The 19,040-nt window shown below is 44.0% G+C and overlaps 2 protein-coding genes and 1 non-coding gene across 4 annotated transcripts in view; 1 reads left to right on the top strand and 2 right to left on the bottom strand.

The window, feature by feature from the left end:
* Positions 1-8,349, bottom strand: part of SACM1L (SAC1 like phosphatidylinositide phosphatase) — a 29,562-nt gene extending 21,213 nt beyond the window's left edge. Inside the window, exons 1-2 of the mRNA XM_053938316.1 lie at positions 8,039-8,349; positions 8-105 (exon numbers count right to left, since the gene is read on the bottom strand). Of these exons, the coding sequence (XP_053794291.1) occupies positions 8-105; positions 8,039-8,097 (157 nt within the window). The 5' untranslated portion in view covers positions 8,098-8,349. The remainder of the gene's footprint in view (positions 1-7; positions 106-8,038) is intronic.
* A 10-nt stretch (positions 8,350-8,359) lies between these two features.
* TRNAR-ACG (transfer RNA arginine (anticodon ACG)) lies at positions 8,360-8,432 on the top strand. Its single transcript has one exon. It is a non-coding gene; the product is annotated as a tRNA-Arg (tRNA).
* An 870-nt stretch (positions 8,433-9,302) lies between these two features.
* LIMD1 (LIM domain containing 1) overlaps positions 9,303-19,040 on the bottom strand; it is a 32,833-nt gene continuing 23,095 nt past the window's right edge. The window contains exons 4-8 of one of the 2 annotated variants that reach the window (XM_053957893.1): positions 18,933-18,995; positions 17,451-17,581; positions 16,281-16,332; positions 15,518-15,586; positions 9,303-14,573 (exon numbers count right to left, since the gene is read on the bottom strand). In XM_053957893.1, coding sequence (XP_053813868.1) covers positions 14,436-14,573; positions 15,518-15,586; positions 16,281-16,332; positions 17,451-17,581; positions 18,933-18,995 — 453 coding nt within the window. In that variant the 3' untranslated portion in view covers positions 9,303-14,435. Of the gene's footprint in view, positions 14,574-15,517; positions 15,587-16,280; positions 16,333-17,250; positions 17,295-17,450; positions 17,582-18,932; positions 18,996-19,040 lie in introns of those variants that run through there. The other variant, XM_053957902.1, reaches the window with a different exon arrangement.

Raw genomic sequence — 19,040 nt, 5'->3', positions numbered from 1 at the left:
GAGTCACCTGTAAGAGTGACTTCTGTAGAGACTCTGTCAATAGCAAGCACATCATCGGCTCCATCATCACAGGCTTCCACATAGAACTTCTCTGGCGTTATATGCCTTTAAGGGAATAGACAGGAAAAAGGAATTACTTCAGCAAAACTTACTTTGGGTTTGTTTATTCTTCACCACCTGAAGACAGAGCAATCAGTTTTACACCTTTTTTTAGCTGCAAAAAAAAAAAAAATCTCACAAGATTGCTTCCCAACAGCCACTGATGTTGGCAATGTGCCAAAAAAAAAAAAAAAAAGGCAAAAAGCAAAAAAAAAAAAAAAAAAAAGCAAGACCAGCTCATCAGTTACTGCAAAATTCATGGCCTACTTAACAATCTTAATCCTTTTTTATTACTATAAGGTAAAGACATGAGAGTAAATTTGTGTACATAGTGGTCCACTCTAATTCCCGTAAGCTTGAACCATATCTGATAAGCCAAAACCCAACACAAAACCAGAAGTCTTTAAACCAAAAACTTCCTAACAGATCAGACCACATCCCTAATGCAAGTCTAATAAACATAATGTACCAAATGATAAACACACTTGTTTCACATCAGTGTTGTAAGTGTTGCAAGAATCCACTGGAAACAACACAGTAGAAATGGAAAGTTCAAGTGGAACACTAATTTGTTGAAGCAGGGGTCTCAACACTACCACTTCCCAGATGAGTTAGCCAGGTCTACATAACACACACAGCACTAACATGTATCCCTGCACCAGACAGACAAGTCACACACCAACTTCCTGTTCAGACGTCACTGCCATCCTTTCCCTCAAAACCAGCACAAAACCCAATGCTAGTCATGAACAGTTTTTAGAAGTGTTCTTTAAAAACACACCCATTGTGGTATTTGCAAGAAGCCAGACACGTTATACTGTGCGTTGACAGGAGGGTTATGCAGAAGCAACTTGTAGCTGTACACAGGAAATGCTCAGCAAACAAACAAAACACCCCAAACACTCTTTAACTAGTTTTCTTGACTCTTACAGTGATTTTTCTTAGTTTAAGGCTTGACAAGACATGGGGTCAGAGTTTTAAAATTCTTGTTCTGGTAACAGGGTAGGTATTTTTAGGCTCCCTCTCCCTAAATAGATCTTGCATTTCTAAGATTTTTTAATTTTTTTAAGCCTTCACAAAGCTGAATTAGAATCCTAATTTAGATCAGAGGAGTCTGATGGCCAGATTTTGGTAGCAGGGTGAGGGGGGCCACTACAGAACTGGCTCTTGTGAGAAGCTGCTGGAAGCTTCCCCTGTGTCTGACAGAGCCCATCTCAGCCAGCTCCAAGACAGACCCACTGCTGGCCAACACCACCACATCAGTGACAGTGGCAGCACCTCTGGAATAACATATTTAAGAAGGGGAAAATGCTCAGCACAACACCAACTGCAATGGGAGAGAGGAGTGGGAATGTGTGACAGAAACAACCTTGCAGACACCAACGAGGGGCAGAAGGTGCTCCAGGAGCTGGAGCAGAGATTCCCCTGCAGCCCCTGATAAAGACCAGTGAGGCAAAACTATCCCTCTGCAGAGGGTCTGTGGCAGAGCAGAGATCCACCTGCAACCCTTGGAGGGCCACAACACAGCACAGTGATGCTGGTTAGAGCAGGGTGCTAACAACACCAATGTTGTAGATTTGAGGAGAGCAAATACTGAACTGAAAAAATCCACCAAACAACATAATAAAACCAATTGTAAAGCAATTAATAGTTAAGTGCTCATTAGCAAATTTAACTTCATTATAGTCTATTGGTCCTAAAATGGGAAACATATCTACAGTATTTCCTTTGTAAATCAGCATCCTTAAATCTTTCATGTACACATATTAAATGCTTAATCTTTGAAAATAAAAACATCAGAGTAAGAAATATAAACATGCAGCTCACTGAACAATGAAGCCTTAAAACACCTACGTTACTTCCACTGCTTCTGTTTTTGATGAAGTGCACATGTGCAGCCCCAGCTCTTTAGGGGAGTTTCACAGCAATAATGGGAGCTGTTTTTATGGCAAAAAGCAAACAAACTTACACAGATAGAACAGGAGCAAGACAAGCTTAAAGACAAACCCTCACTTTGTTAAAGAATTTAAAAAGCAAGGACGATATACTAGTTAAGATGCAGCCAGAAAATGATTGCTAATTGGCAGGAGGCAGCAGGACTCATTTTTTCCACAAGGGAAAGCTGCAGCTTATTAGTTTAGTTGAATGCTCATCTTCATCTGGGATGTCAGTTGACACACAAGATTCCAGCTAAAATAACAACTGGGAAGAGACTCTATAAAGTTTAATATTGGACCTGTTGTGCCATTAACACAGATGCTTATGGACTCTTACTCATCTGAGCATCTCAAGCAAAGTAAATTGAAAAAATACATTAATTTATCAGGTCATAAACAAAGTGTTGAGAACTATAGTTTCAGTTTTTGAATATTCTGTATGAAGAGCACAACACAGACAAACCATCTACACTGACCGTACAGAATACAAAAAGCACTTCCATCCATGATAGTATTTTTAAAAGCTGCTCTTTACATTATAAAGTGCAACATGGCCATGTCACTATTACAGCCTCAGAACAGAGATTCACATGCATATTGGTTAAAGCCTGTTTTTAACCAACTGAGAAGAAGCTTACCACTCTCAAGTAATTGTCATATAAACAAATGTTTTTTTTACCACATGCAAGAATAACAATTTCTCCCTAAAGAACAAGAAGTCTTTTATCTCAATATCCCCAAACTGAAAAGAAAACAGAGAATTAGGGCTGCCACTGCAAATGATGCTTGGTCTCTCAATGTGTGTCATATGCCCCGCTTTGCTAGATCAGATCCCAGCATTTCTCTCTCTCAGATCCTAGACCGCATTATTTCCTGCCACTACCATTGCTTTTAACACCTTTATCATCTTCATTTCCTTTTACACAATGTCTATAGTTTAAGCAAAGCTAGAAATTTATGTTTCACGTTTATTCAAAGTCCTCCTTCTCATAGTTCTCTCCAGGACCAAATTTGGTGACAAAGGTGTCATGGAGAATGTAAGGCAAGTCATCCCTGGTTTCAGCTCAATGGACCAAAAAGGCTTCAGCAGCTTGCAGCAGTCTGAAACAGAAATGTCAACTCTTGAGTGAGAGGGGAATCAGGGGTAAGAGGAAATGAAGTTACCAATCTAGAAAGTTGACAGAACTTGAACAAATACTATACTCTTGGGATCAACTTTAAGAACTGCCTTAAATAAAGCTGTGCAACACAAACTAGTAAGACTAAGGCCCTGCAAGAGATTGTATTCGTGCTTCAGAAGAAGTAGGATAATTAGTGCTCTACAAAATTTTCAACAGAAAGATGATTCATTTACTCCTTGCTTCATTTGTGCAAGAAGTTCAACATTTCCTAAAATACAGCTGAGGAAGAGGCCAAGACTCCAAGCAGTTCTAGCCCAAGTGCCGATTTACAACTTTACCAATTACTAGAACTAGCTAGTAGTCTCGTTCACACTTAAATGAACTTTGCTATCAAAAAATTGCTAGAGCCATGATGATTTCCTCTCACTTGTCTTTCAGAAAGAAAGCTGATGAACATTGCATGCAAGAATAGGTTCATCTCCAAACTGTACTCACCAGCAAGCCTGTATGTCTATCACAAGTTTAGACAGCACACATGCTAATTTTAATCATCTGACAGGGAGATACTAAATGGTGAAGAAAGGATCATTCACAACTTGAAACTGCAGATTCATTCTATTCTTTTAATGAAATAAGGACAGATGAAAGTCCAAGTGACAGTATTATATAAAAAATAACCAGGAAAGCAGTATTTTATAGAAGCCATAGTGTTTGTAGTTATGTTTAGAACTGGTTTTCATATACCCAGCCACATTCTGGTTTTGTATAAACTTCATATTTGAAGTGGAGCCTGCCTTCTCCTCAGCTACACTGTCACTGCTGTCCAGAACCATATAAGACATCAAGAGCTCTCACCACGTTGCTTCATCACAATCTTGTTTCCCTTGGAACTTAACAGCATGTCAAATCTTCACAAAACTGGGGTCCTTCTATTTCCTTTTTTTTTTTTAACTAAAGGAAAACTGACCACCATTGTAACAAACTATTTCTCACTATTGCTAAAGAAGAAAGTAAAGGATAAGCGCAAATATTTTTCATTTTTAGTATAACTCCCATTGCTCAAGAGAAGTATTGAACAAGTGCAATCACCAAATTCCTATTTCAAATATTACTGAAGGTGACTTGGATTTCATTTTGATAATCTTCTTCAACTGAAACTGTGTGGATTGATACCAAGAGATAAAGCAACTCAGTAGACTTCATTTCTACAATTCAAAGTTGCAGGGAAAAAGTACTGATTCCCAACATAGCAGAGACATTAAAAAACCCCCTAAGAAAGCACAAACCACTGCTTGCTTACGTCAAGTGTAAAGTTAGACTCACAGTTGTGAGATAATATTTCTTTTGTGTATTTGTTGTAAAGTTTCACTTCCTTAGTTACCTTATAAAGCAGCACATAGATGTACCATACAGATGATGCACAGTTGCATCCTACATTTTAATTAGGCTGATTTTACACATAGGAATATTCCTGTGTTCAGATACAGCATGAAAGAGGACCCAGCATGCTCTAATGGCCACTAAAGATAGTACTTCACTCAATATCACTTAAGCCTTCTAGGCCTCAACAGCCAAATCCTTACTTCAGTAATTGATTATTTCACCATAAATACTTAACATTGCTCTAATGCAGGAAACGCTTTGATGTCAGCCTCTGAATACTGTAATAAAGCAACGCAGAAGCACACCCTGTACTGCACAGAGCTGCATTTAGGATCTTGAGCACAGCAAACTGCTCCGCAGTGAGATACAAGATGTTAGTTTATGCAGAGTCTCAACAGTATGTTAAGTAACAGAACTAACACACTGGTGGTTTCAGCACTCCAGAGATACCAGATTTTCTAGGTGAGCAGGTGTGCTAATTATACATCTCCCATAAATATTACTCCTTGAGCAGAAACAGCTCAAGGAATTGGAACATCTCCCATACAGCAGTAGTTGTTGCAGGGAGAAAAATCCCAGGATTTAGAAAACTAATGGAAATACCATTTAAAAACAAACCAGAAAAGGCATGTATTAAAGGCCTAGCTACAGAGTATCTATTTCCAGTGAAGTTTCACTCTAGATGAAAATAAATTACTGCAGGAGTTAATGCCCTGCTCAACCAACACCCCTGAGTTTACCATGACAGCTACCTAGATGGAGCAGGAAGAAAGGGATTTGCAGCTGTTCTTTCTGGAAGTGTTATTCAAACCAAAATGCCCTTTTAGACCTCCCCCCAAACACACACACACGAGTGGAAGGCACTGTGTTCAAGTGCAGTGGCTACAAGTACTTTTACAGAGCGTGTGAGGCAACATAACTATGGGTAGGAGGAGTTAAATCTGAAAGACAACTAGTGTCATGGACCCACAGGATACTGAGAAGGCGATCAGCAAGGTAAGTCTTCATCCAAGCATAAAGGAAAAAAAAAAGTGATTTTAACTGAGCCAAAACAACAGACAGAATTTTCTCTATTCTGCCAACACCTTTAACAGTCAGTTTTTATATATTAACTTCACTGCCAGTTGTGGATACAATAGCTGTTTGAATTTTATATTTTATTCCTGAGGGTACCAGAAGAAGTTAATTTAATATAGCAATGTCAGAGGTGAGAACTATGGATAGCAGTTTTCAGGTTCATAGTTTTCCCAATAACTGTTTGTGTAACTCAGTAAGTTCCATAAGCAGCACAAATGCCAGACATCAGCACTTTTACTGTTACCACCTGAACTTGACTGATGACACTGGTCAAAGCACAAAGGGCATGAACCACTACTTCTGATAAGGTGGAGAATACAAGGGGTTTGTGTTGAGAGCTAGAACCTGTGGCTGGATGTACACAATGGGCCCCTGCAGAGCAGAGCAATCAGCAAAGCTCCATACAGGGCCAGCAGACTACCAGAAAAGGTACAGTTGCAGGAATCTGACCTTACCATCTTGAGAGTGAGTAATCAGTTAAAAATCCAAACCCAAACACTGCCACCACTAAATCCCCAAATTGAAGTCCAGCCTGGATTTTTCATGAGAACATTCTCCTCTGACCTTGACAAGCTGGTAGGTTTAACTCATCACTCAAGTTATGACCCTATATCTTCAAATGCTTGGCAGAAATGCTGCAGCCATTATCACAACTTGGTGTAATGACAAGAAAAGAAAATAAGCTCATTTTTCAGAACACAAAACAATTCTGTTTTCATGTTGATGAAAAAACTCATGTTAAACTACATCTGTGACAGCCTTGTTCTGAAAAGATCAAAGCTTACTTTTAGCCAAGATTAAACTTTGAATGAGAGAATTCTTTACTAGCCTGTATCCAGAATAGTTATTTTACTTGAAAAATTTCTCAGTAAGAACAACTGTGCACTACAAGTCACACAACTGCTACTCACACAACTCACCTTTGCTCCTCTGCAGCCAAAAAGATCACAAGATCAGCATAAAGAAAGGCAAATACTGCTAAGGCAACAAGAGGAGGAAAAAAGGAAAAAAAAAAAACAAAAAAAAACAGCTTTCTGCCAAGTAAAGTCTTTCTGCCATCACTGATGATGTTACTCTTCAGCAATACTCAATTATATCCAGGGTTGGTGTACCCTCACATAACTACCTAACCAAAATAAGAAGCCTGGTGACTTTGAAACACGCAACAGCATTATGGCAAACTGTTTATACAGACCTCCAAAAGGTCTGTTTGCTCTGAATCCAAAGGATGACTGTCAAATGAAACTTAACAGAGCATAAAGTACAGTTAAATCAGGCTTAAGAGTCACTTTCAAACATTGCTGCCTGAAAATGGCATCAGTAACTCAATTATGGAGTTTCCAGCTACTGTTTAGAGGTCAAAAGCCTGGGAATGCCTTTAGGACACACAAAGGCACTTCACTTTTGGCTTTAGCCAGTCACGAAGAGTCTCATGCTCAGAGCAATAGCCTCAGGAGCTTGAACCGGTGTGAGGGTTTATAAAGGAGATGCCTCTTGCAGCGTTAACTTTGTGCTACTTTCAGTTATGCAACTTCTGCTGCTGTACTAAAGGCAGCAAACAAACATGTGGCATACACACACGTTCAAAGGGTTACAGTCTCCCCTAAAAAAAATTGTTTTAATAATTAATTACACTGAGTAGTTAGAAGAATTTATCTGGAAAAGTCACAGCCGGCACTGCACAGGAGAGTCGTGAAAGTTCAAAGCCCTCAAACTTCAGTCATCGACTGGCACCAAAACCATCAGAGACGACAAAAAAAAGCCCATTTGTGTCACGAGAGACCGATGGACAAGCACGCCTAGGGAACCTTCTGCTGGCAAGCGGCGCTGCACACACACAGCCTTACAGCAGTGCCCGAGCCCCTACCGCAGCCACCTAGCAGCACGAAGGCAGAAGCACAGAACTTAGGGCTGGAAGGCATCTCCGCAGATCACCCGCTCCAACGGCCCTGCCAGGGCAGGGTCACCCAGAGCAGGTGACAGGAGCGCGCCCAGGTGGGTTTGGAACGGCTCCAGAGACGGAGCCTCCACAAGCAGCAGGCAGCCCTGGCTCCTCAGGCCGCGGGAAGCCCCGCAGGCACTGACCTCCGGGACACGCGGGAGGGCAGCGAAACAGACACGGGAGCCGCCCGCCCGCAGCGCTGTCGGATGGACGGCGACAGGGGACCCGTGTCCGCGGCCAAAGTCCTCCCTCCTCGTCCTCCTCCCGCACGCAGCCGCCGCCTCAGGCCAAGCCCTTCGCGGTCACCCGGATGAGCGAGGGAGCCGAGATGGGCAGAAAGGGCAGAGGACAGGCCGGGGGAGGGCAGAGGACAGCAGGGGACGGGTGACCGTCGTTCCACCGGCGGCACCTCCCTTCCCTTTCCCTCCTCTTCGGCAGGTGCCAGAGCCGCGTCACCCCCCTCCCAACGGGTCACTCACAGCTTCAGGCTGGCGTAGGCCGCCGCTGCCGTGGTTCCCACCGGTGCCGCCGTCGCCATCCGTCCCCTCGGGCTGTCCCCGACCGCCGGCTCCGCTCCGACCCGGCCGCTCCCTCTCTGCCCGACTGACGCGTCCCTGGGCCGGAGCGACGGGGCCCCACTCAGGACAAACCTCCGCGGGCGCGATGGCGAGCCCAGGGCGGGGCGCCGCCTATGAGCAGGAGGGGGCGGGGCCTGACGGGCTCGCCGGCTCCGCTATTGGCTAAAGCAGCACGAGAGAATTGTGCTGAAGTGCGCGGCGGCAGCAGCAACTTTTCGAGCAGGGCCAGTGGCGCAATGGATAACGCGTCTGACTACGGATCAGAAGATTCTAGGTTCGACTCCTGGCTGGCTCGGCTGCTCCTTTTTCATATTTTTCTCTTTTTTCTCTTGTACTTCGAGCCGAGGGTGCTGCCTACAGCCCTCCCCCACTTCTGTACATGCCCACCACTGCCACCTCCTTGGCCTCACTGTGGGCAAGGTGAGGGGGTCTCCAAACCTCCCAGGGTTGGGTGGAGTTACAGGGCTTCCTGCCCTCGGCAGCCCCCTAGCTCGGGCACAGCTGCTGTCCACCTGGCCACCCTTTCTGATCCTGCAGGCTATGGGGTTTGGCAAGGAGCAAACCTGGGGCACCTCCTGGCCAGTTTCCCACCGGATCCACCTCTCTGGGTGTCATGCCCCAGGTTTGGGCAGCTTCTTGCCCCAAGGAGGGGGAATTATAATTAGTTATTCCTATGTATTTGCTTCATTTTAGCTGATAGCTCCAAGCTGCTGTGGTGCTGTTTGGCCAGTGTCCAGTCTTCGGGTGTGAGGCATCTGGTAGCAGATAGCAGGGGCACCATGGGAACATGGGAACACCACCCAAAACCCTCAAGGAACCCATCCCCACCAATGCACCAAAGGAGACTCCCATGCTGGGGTCAGAGCCTGCTCCCACATGCAGCACATCCCTGCCCAGAACCTCAGCTTGGGACCTGGGCCTCCTCAGAAGGATGCCAGAGCAGGACAGCCTCCGATGGAGCTGCAGCAAATACCAGCTGCCTGCAAAGGACTGGAAATTCACAGTGAACCCTACTGAGGTGGTTCTCCCCACCCTCAGCCACTGAGGTGCAGGGACAGGAGTAAGGAAGAGGTTGGGAAACCATCATTTCACAGTGTAAGTCCCCTCACTATGGACTCTGGGCAATGACAATCATTTTAAGTTTAGGAAAGACTCGACTCTTGAGTGTTGCTTAAGATACTGTCTTTAATCATTGAAATCACAACAGGCCAGTGGCTTCATTCTGCTACCGGTCTCCATTCTTTATAAATACTTAACAGCACAGAAGAAAAGAGGGCTGCGTTCACAGGAGGCTAAGGTTAGTTACACCAGCACAAATCCTAAAATACTCTCTCCTGGAGCCAAGCTTTGAAGGAAACATAAAATAACTAGTACCATTCAGTATCGTTAGGCAGGCTCTGGATTTGATTTCTGGATCCAGAAAGTCAGAGCCTGGGGGTGTGTGTGTGCCTGGGTCCCTGCCTGGCCGTGCTCCGCAGACCTGCTGCGTGGGGAGGAGGGTTGGTGCTGGCAGGGCTGGCAACTGCAGCCCAGTCATCCCTCTGCCAGGGCCACAGGGCATTCCTGCCCTTACAGGACTCTTTGCTGTGTATTTGCACGTGGGGACAGTTTCTTCCCATCTCCTGTCACCTGTGAGTGGGTTGCAGATGCATTGCCACACCAACTTCTGGCTGCCCTGGAAGAAAGCAGGGTAAGGATTTTTATTGCTCAGGAAAGTGTTGCTTCTCCTTAGGAAAAGGGTGGGTGAGCAGTTCCAAGCTCTCTCTGGGCTTGTGACAGGAAGATGTCTGCCCAGTCAGCTTCAGTGAGGACAGCCAGAGCCACTGCAGCCAGCGAGCAGCAGCACACAGAAATGGAAAAGAAAAATGAACGCACAAGTGCTGTGCGACGATGAGAGATGCAAAGCCCTTCCCAGCTTCTCCCAGTGGCACAGGCACTCACAGGATGGGGGAAAGGGATGTATATCTGGTCACAGCCCTTCCCTGCCTGCAGGTAGTGACTCAGGGGTATTGCCCAGTGATGAAGCCTGGGTTAACTTGGCGTTACATTCATGCACATTGAAAGGCACCTACAAGCACTTGGCATGGGCACAGAGGTGTGAAAGGCAGGTGTGTCACAGGCAGCACCTGCCACACATCATGTGCATGGACACAGCTGCACACACCACCCCAGAAGTGAGCACATAGCAAGTGGTCAAGGCCCACATGGGATTTTTTTTTTCCAGAAAAAAGATAATTCTTTCTTTGGAATGGCCAGCCAGACTGTCTTCCCATCTTGGAAGCCCAGTTTCCCCTTTTCAAGGCTGCCACATCACACCTGATTGCTGATGAAACTCCATCATTTACAGACTAAGCAGCTATTCACTTCGTAGTAAAAAGATCTAACAAAAAAAAAAAAAAAAAAAAAAAAGAGGCATTTAAACCTTGAAAGACCAGAAAAACAAGCCCCCAAATGAAATTCAGAAATTGAAGAGGCACAGATCTTTTCAAATGCTCCTTACCAGAGTGTTAGAAACTGCTGTTCCCTGTGTTTTAACATCAGGGCAGTTTCCCAAATTGCTTTGATCACAGGTGCTTCTTACACTTTAAATTACACAAAAATGTCTGCTGCTTCGGTAGCTGGGGCTTTTCCCCGGCTCTTATGCAAAAATCCCTATTTAAATGAGTTTCTGTATTTTAAGCAATAGAAATTTAACAGCATGATCTGAATGAAAAAATCTTTTAAGCTCTGATTCCTGAAAGCAGAATTCAGGGAATTCACTTGAATAACTATTTGCATGAGAATTACTCATTAACAGCACAATGGGACTTACAAGGGTCCCTTACTTTAAAGCCAGTCAGAAGAACTTGCTGGGGGAGGAATCAAGACTAACTTTTCATAGCACGTTTTCAAAGCTTCTTAATAAATTAAAAGGCAACAAGGTTAATGTGAACAGCAAAACCCAATGAGATAGGTGGAATTTAACATGTGTTTTGAAATTCTTCTGAAGAGGACACAAAGCCTCACACCTCCAGCTCCAACGCTATTTCTCCCTTTGGGGGAGCTGCCTGAAGGCAGGTAGTGAGGGCTTGCAGCTCCACAGATGCCTGGTGGAGGGTCAGGAGGAGGAGAAGGTTCCCCCGTGCAGGATGCCCCTGCCTCCCCCTGTCCCAGACCCACCGTCAGGCAGCTGCAGAGCTGGGGAGAAGCTGAGGAAAATCAACAGGGACTCGGACAGTCACAGCCTGGGAGAAATAATACTGAGCTTAAAGGAATTCGAACTCCCAGAGATACAAGCAGTGCAAGTAAGCACACACAGGGGTGCAGGGCAGTGCAGTAGATGCTTTAGCTTCAAAACCACAAGCTCACAGGCTCCTTTTTTCAAGAGCTTCACACTGTCACTTCTAGCTCTTTGTAAATACAGGAAAGGAGAGTGTTAGCATTTAATAATTTATAGGGGACCTTAAAACTGGAAGTAGGGCAGCCTCCATTTCCCCAGCACTGACGGATACAGGATGGCTGACAGGAGTAAGAAGACACTGTGTGGGAGCAGAGGCCAAACTCTCTGGTGATGCAAAGAGGGCTCCTGCAAGACATCTTGCCACAAACTGCTGCCCTTGAGGCTTTCCATGAAGGAAAATTGTCCTTCTCCCCTTTCCCTTCTGTCCTGCTTATTTTGAGGTTTTGGGGAAGGCTGCAAGGGTGAGACAGAAGTTTAAACTGCAGTTTAAAAACAAAATACCAGTCCCACTAGTGTTTTCAGATCTTTACAAAATTAAGGCCAAAAAATGTGCACAAGGGCTTGATCTAAAAAATCAAGAGGTAGCAAAAGCATGAACTACATAGCAGCTGGTCTTTCAGAGACAGCAACAGATTACCAAAACTGGTGTTTCCAGCTCACTTAAAAAAAAAAAACACTTTGATATCTCATTGCCTTCACTGCCAAAAGCAGCCCAGGGTGCAGAACCACCTGCCCAGGACTATTTGAATTATTTACTAGGGATTGTGAGCTGGTGTTATTTTCCACCTCAGTCCCTTCAGACAGTCCTGAGATCACAGTCACTCCTGGAACACCCCCTCCCTGCTCAAGCCTGCAGGACACAAGCTGATGAGATGCACTGGGGTGAGAGCACTATGGGATCTGCCCTGGCTATTGCCCTCGATACATCCTGCTTGGATGCAGCACTGCTTAAATTTTGTGTCAGCTCCCATCCCCTTCCTAACCAGCTAAATTTAAGGCTCTAGGAGGGCTTACATATTTGGGGTCAATTTTACCTCCTCTAAAATCACAGGTAAAACTCTCAGAATATATATTTCACAGTGCTAAAGTGCCCTGCCTTGAGCTTTAAGTCACTCACTGAAGGGATTCATGTCTCCAGGAAAAATGGTGCTGCAGAGCCAAGCTACACCAAAGGTCTGGATGGCTTCCAGGCAGGACCAGCATCTAGCCCCAAGCTGCCATCCCCATCCTGAAGAACAGTGGAAACAGGCAGAGGCACTTGCAGTGAGTGGGGCAGAGGGCTGGATGGTCAGTTGGCACCATGAAACTCCATGCCAGGCTCGCCAAGCTCCTGGGGCTGGGGCAGTTTCACATTTCAGCCATGGCAAGATGACTTACCAGCACAGACAGAGACAGGCAACTTGCTGCTACCTGACACCCGTGCTGCTCCAGATGAGTACACGTTGCTGTCTGACTATATCAAGTGAAGTTCAAGCTACATCTGTGCTATTGGAAAAGAGGTTTGGTTGAACTGTAATGGGTTTTCAGCATGGGAACCTTTTGGGAGTCCCAGTGCCACGGCTCAGCTAATTTATTGTCATTTCCACACTGAAAAGATCTTCAAGAATGTCAGCCCATCCTTTGCCAGTCAGAACCAAATTTACATCTTCAGCATAGATACATGAGGATTTAACTAATTTTCCACACAAAGAGTAGTTAAGATCCCCAACTGCATCTGAGGCTTTAAATTAAGAACTTTTTTTTAAACAAAAGTACCAGTACATGAGGGGCTGCACAGCTTTGGTAGGTACAGAACATGCACTGCAGGCACACCTTTCATACGTGTAACACATACAAGGGGAACAGATTTCATTGACTATAAAGCAGGGATGGGGGGAGGGTCAAGAAAAGAAACAATTTGCCTTCCTGCTTTCTCAGCAGAATGGAAAGTAAGGGCCAAACTCTCCAACCCCTTGCTCAGATAAGCTGTTATTATTCATAGGAGCAAATCTGTTTATGCCAACACACTCATCTGAGTTCAGGTTGTGGAGCTGGGCTCTAAATCCCTGTGTGACAAAGCCTCCATAACAACCTCAAGTTTGCTCCCCGAGCTCTAAATAAGCACCACTATGAAATGGCTTTGTGCTGGATAAACACTATGAAAAGGAATAACCAGGCTTAGGGCTGAGCTGTGAGGACAAACTGGAAAACTCAGGCAACTGTTTGTGTACGGAGAACTTTTTTCCAAAGTGAGCTCTGTGAGCAAGAATGAGGGTGGATTTCCCCCATGTCCACACTTTCAGCATCCCAACCTGTCCTTTCCAAATATGATCCACTCTTCAGACTCTGACACAGCAGACTGGCCCCTATGTGTCGTGCTGACACACAAGCCTGAGCCCCAAGTCATTGCAGTAGCTTAGCCTAGCTTGTTCCAGTTTTTTTTTCTGTTTGAAATGGGATGTTAGCCTCCAGTTGCCAGACAGCATTGCCTAGTTTGTGCTTGGAGTTGGTACTTTTACAGCCAGACTTGATACTGGAGTTCGGGGAATTAACTGAAAGGTCTGTGTGTGGCCTTTTGCACAGACCCCTTTCTTTTCTTTTCCTAAAGAATTAATAAAAAGAGAGTGTGTCTAAAAAGCTGGTACTAATAGGTTGGTGTCCTTCAGGGAACCTGATGAAATGTGCTTTCAGGAAACAGTAGACTGATTGGATGTCCCTGGCAGGCAGGCAATCCAGCCTCTGGCTTTTTAATTGTGTATGGCATGATCAGAGTTCATACGCATGAGAGCAAATTGTGCTTTCACTGAAAAATCTTCCAAAATTAATCCAGAGGAATCTCCAGGTGGCAGACAAAGACATGTAAAAGTAAACTGATTGGTTTAGGTAACATGCCATGTTCTTGGTCAAGTAGACATGGTTTGATGCAGCTTAAACCCACAAGCATACAAACTTGGTGAATCCAGCAAAAATCTCTCATATCCTTTGACAGGAACATTGCTGACTGGCAAAAAAAACATGCACAGGAAATCAGCTGAAGGTGGGAGAGGGAGATCATGTAACAAGTCTTCTGTCCTAGCTTTCCAACACTGGCCATGGTGACTAGTAGTGGTGCTGGTAGGCAGCTGCTGGGGTTGTGCCATTCTCTATGTGTTTCAGGTGACAGGAGTGACAAAGCAAATGTTCATCCAATGGGTAGCAGCGATGCCCATCTTCATCGTTCAGTTCCATTCCACAGTCCTGCAAAGAGAGGCCGTGCAAATTATTAGAGCTTGTGATCATCTTCCAGTGTCAGCTGGGGTCTGGCTTCTAGGAAAGTGATTTTGTGACAAGGACAGACGACACCCAGCCAACAGCTCCTTCCTAATAGGTGCAGCATGTACCACAAGAAGAAAAACATCTGACATAGGCATTTTGATGGGCAGCCTTGTACAAATTTGTTTAAAGCAGTTTTATTGAATAAGCTTTATCTGTATTTTAAATATTCTTGTGTCTCCTTACACTGTCAGGTAAGATTCACCTCTTCACATTACAGTTGTACTGATGTGAAATCAGCTTGTGGAGTCAGGGCCTCTTTTCACGGCATTATAAGCACAGTGAGAAAAGACACCTATTTATTTTAATTCTCAATGCATAAATATGGTGGCTTTCTGAGAAGCCCTGCACAGACTAAATCGTTTTTAAGAGCTTGCAACTCCTGGAATTTTTTCTTGTGCAGCCATAACCTTTCTCCAGCCCCTAAGACACATTCATTTCCCATGAGAATGAAGGTAACTTACACCCTACAGGATCAGTCACCACCTTAGCATTTTTCAACAATCTGACTTGGAAATCAGATACACTGATGTGATCTGGAGCTCGAGGCTTCAGAGTGGCAGCAATAGACCTTACTAAGTCACCGTGCTTCCTGCATTAACGAATGAACTGCCAAGTTTGAAAAGCAATAATTAACTCGTTGCCCGTAACTTTATGGATAGCAAATGAAATTAGAACTGAAACACATTGCTGCAAAAACTTTTGTCCTCAATCTCGAAATTTCTCAGTTACTGACAGAAAGGGTCTCACGCTGCAAGGTTTGAATTGCTCTGCTACTGCTCCTGTAAGACAGGAGATGTATTTCCATCTTAAAAATAATAGCAGTTATGACTATTAAGTGCCCACTCCCTGAGAAAGTGCTGACCTACCTCGCAGTGATAACATTCCACATGGTAATCCTTGTCCATGGACACAACCCGAATGGTCTCATCAGACCCCTGTGAGCATTTGAGCAAAGCAGAAATTACAAAGGATTACAGCAGGATCAGACACATGCACTCTGTAGATTGCTTCCTGCAATAAAATGAATGTGGAGGAAATGCATTTGGGCAGCTGGTTGAAGACCACAAATAAATCCTGCCACTTGCAGTTATTTTTACAGTAAAGCTTCATTATTGACTGATATCATTGAAGATATCCTCTAAAATGTGACACCAGAAGTGTAAAAATGTTTTCTGTTTAACAGTTATATCTATCAGAAATCACAAATTAATGACTTGGTAATTTCAATACATCACATTTTTCAGCATTGCAAATTAGTTTTGTCTAAGATTCATCTCCAAGTATTAAAATGTGTTAGTTCTGGAGTGGTCACACAGAGGACATTCATGAGTACCACCAGCATCTTTTGACATAAAGGAAAATTCTCCTGAACATAAAACTAGCAGCAGCATAATCCTGCAGGAGATGAAAAAAGCAGCCTGGCCAAGGAGGAATAAGCTTCATCACTGAACGAAAGAAGGGTCACATCTCAAGAACAGTGCATGAGCTTAGACCAAAGGGTTGCACTCTGGAGGAAGTGACCATCTCTCTCCATCCACAAGCACATTCATCTTGACACATGGTGAAGTGTGAAAGAGAGCAAGGCCTGACACTCCTCCCCCAAGGGGATACAGAATAAAAGGCTCTCACCTCAGAGGGCAGAATGGGAAGTCCACATGCTGCACACTTTGGAGCTAAAACTCTGGAAGAGCAATGAGAAATTGAAGGCAAGTTATGGATCAACATAAAAAGAGAGGTCTGAATGTTCTCAGTGATAACATGAAAAGCTGCAGCTCTAAATTACTTACCCACAGGAAAGCCTTGCATCCTGAGATCATAAATTCATTTTAGCATTTATTTTAAGTAATGCTTGGCACACGTTGCTCAATCAGGCAAAAAGAGACCTTATATTTTACACCTAGTGCCAGAAAAAATACAAAATTTCCCTATAAAATTTTTGGCTGCTACTGAAAGATTTGGAAAAGAAAATGAGGAGGAACTGAGCAGACCTGTCCACAGAAAATACATTAAAAGAGGTGGCAGCCTCTGGGCAGAAAACTCCTGAGAAAATACCACATGACTTCACAGCTTCTTAAGGCCTTGTAACACAATAATTAATTAAATTAAATTGCAAGGAAATATGAATTATTTCCAAATAATGATGGCATACAAGGGCACTAATCTTGGCAACAGGATTGTAACAACTCTAGTCTTGGCACAACACAGAAGAGTTCCAAGGGCTGCCTGAGCAACACTTAATACTCTCCCTGCTCAGAAAATGGAGCAAGGACCAAAGCAAGCCAGAAGGACACACAAAGTGTGTGCAGCTCTAATACCACAGCTACGTGCCAAGAGCACAGCCATTTTATTTTACCGTCTAAATAAGAAGTGATTTTTAAAGTGGATTTATCAGTTGTTTAATTTAGAACTGGTTAAAAGTTTTGCTTTGCAGATTCTTTAAAAGTCAAATTCAGGCCTTCAACTACTTAAAAAGTAAATCACATTGATTTCTACAGGCATTCACAGGCTTACCTTAAAGCAGACTGATTTTGTACATCACTGAACACTTCAGGAACATTATTTCTCAGTCTCCCTGCTTTGCAGAAGGGGAAGCTGAAGCCCAGAGGTTATGTGGCTTCATCAGACTTACACAGGAGTCAACAGCTGGATAACAGGAGAGAGGAGGAATTTCTAGGGTCTAGCCCCGTCCTCAAAACTTCTAACCCTGCCCCTATTTTACTAATCTGCACTCCTAACTAGCTGAAAAGCTAAATTAGAGGCTTGCTGCTTGGAACATCATGCTGTTTATTTTGCCCTTACTTGTGGTAATCTCTGACACAGTAGATTTTGTTTTCGGAGTCTACAGTGAATGGCACACCGTCCAGACACTCGTTGCAGATGACGCATCGGAAGCAGCCTGGATGATATGATTTCCCTAGAGCCTGCAGGATCTGCAACAGAGCAAGAGAAAGGAAAAATGCACATGAAGAGCCAATAAAGGTGAAAATAGTAAACACACAGCTTTACACCAGATAATGCTGCATATTCATCAGCAGGGCTGTGTCTTTTTTCCCCCCGTCTCATCTGAAAAATCAGTTAACAAGGATGGAAAGGGCAGCTGGAATCAATATATGGCACCTGGCTCTAGAGATATTAATCATTTGCATGGGTACAAAAACAATTTAGAGACTCAGGCAAGGTGTTTAGCATGACAAAGGATAGAAGTGACAGAATTTAAAGGAAAGAAAATAATTTCTGAAGTCAACAAGTAAAGAATACTTAGCAAGATCACAAGGCAAGATGTACCAGCCAAACAAAGGAAATACACTTTTATATTCTCCATGAGAAGTTGAAACTAGTATTATTACTAGGTTTTCATAATTCCTTACATATTGAAGGGCTTTGTACTCGCTTGCCTGGCTTTCTAATTAGCACAGACTATGGAAACTGTGTTGAACTCAAGAGCTGCAATTCACTACCTGGAATACCATGGTCCGTCAGTAGAAGGATCAGACTTCTGAGTAGGAAACAGCTTCCAATTGTAATGCTTTCCAGTGTAAGCAGGCAAACAAAGATAATTAATGATAAGCATTAGAAAATACTGGGAGGCATGCTGTGAACCAGAAATTCCTAATTTCTTTGCCTCAGCTGTAGTCTTACACCACCAGCTATACCAGTCTCCCTCTGAATGTCCTGTAACTGAATGCTGACCCCCTGAGTGTCCCCCACCCCATGCACATCTGGAATGGATGGTACCTACTGTAGGCTAATCCTGCTTCACTCAGCTCTAAACTGAGGTCTGGATCACATACCCTGGGTCAAACCTGCTCCCCCAGAGTATCAGTACCCACAAAAAACGATAAGGAAGTGACTTAATCCAGAAGAGACATGGGAAGCCACAGCTTGACTGCAGGAAAGAGAGGCTGAGGGAACTGCACTGATGCCTCACAGCAAGGGAGCATTGCAGAGACATGACACTGCTGAGCAGGAAGCATCAACAGGATTACAAATACACTGTCCAGAGAAGTCCAAAAGGGATGAAAGACCTGGAGGCTCTGCTTTTCAACACCTACTGAAAAAAGGCAGAGCAGTGTCTCTGCACAATGTACAGCAGGGCGCCAGATTCACTTCTTGAAAATATCAACAAAAGGCTCAGTGGATTTTCCTTCTGATACCAGTCTCGCACTAGGCAAACTACCAGATCATAACAGACAGCATTGGATATAAAAATATTTTGCTTTTGATGCATTCTTGTAAAAAGCTGTGGGAGTTTTTCCTCCTAAAGCAGTAATTATAACTTACCATGTCCATTATCAAATGACCACAAATGAAACACCTGTCAGCCGACTGCTGGAAACCAGAATACTGCAAGGACAGAAAAGAATTCACTTAAAATTTCATAAGGCCACT

Source organism: Vidua chalybeata, chromosome 1 (assembly GCF_026979565.1).
Source record: "Vidua chalybeata isolate OUT-0048 chromosome 1, bVidCha1 merged haplotype, whole genome shotgun sequence".
NCBI lineage: Eukaryota > Metazoa > Chordata > Aves > Passeriformes > Viduidae > Vidua > Vidua chalybeata.
The sequence above is the reverse complement of the archived record's forward strand: the minus strand, read 5'-3'. Positions and strand labels throughout refer to the sequence as shown.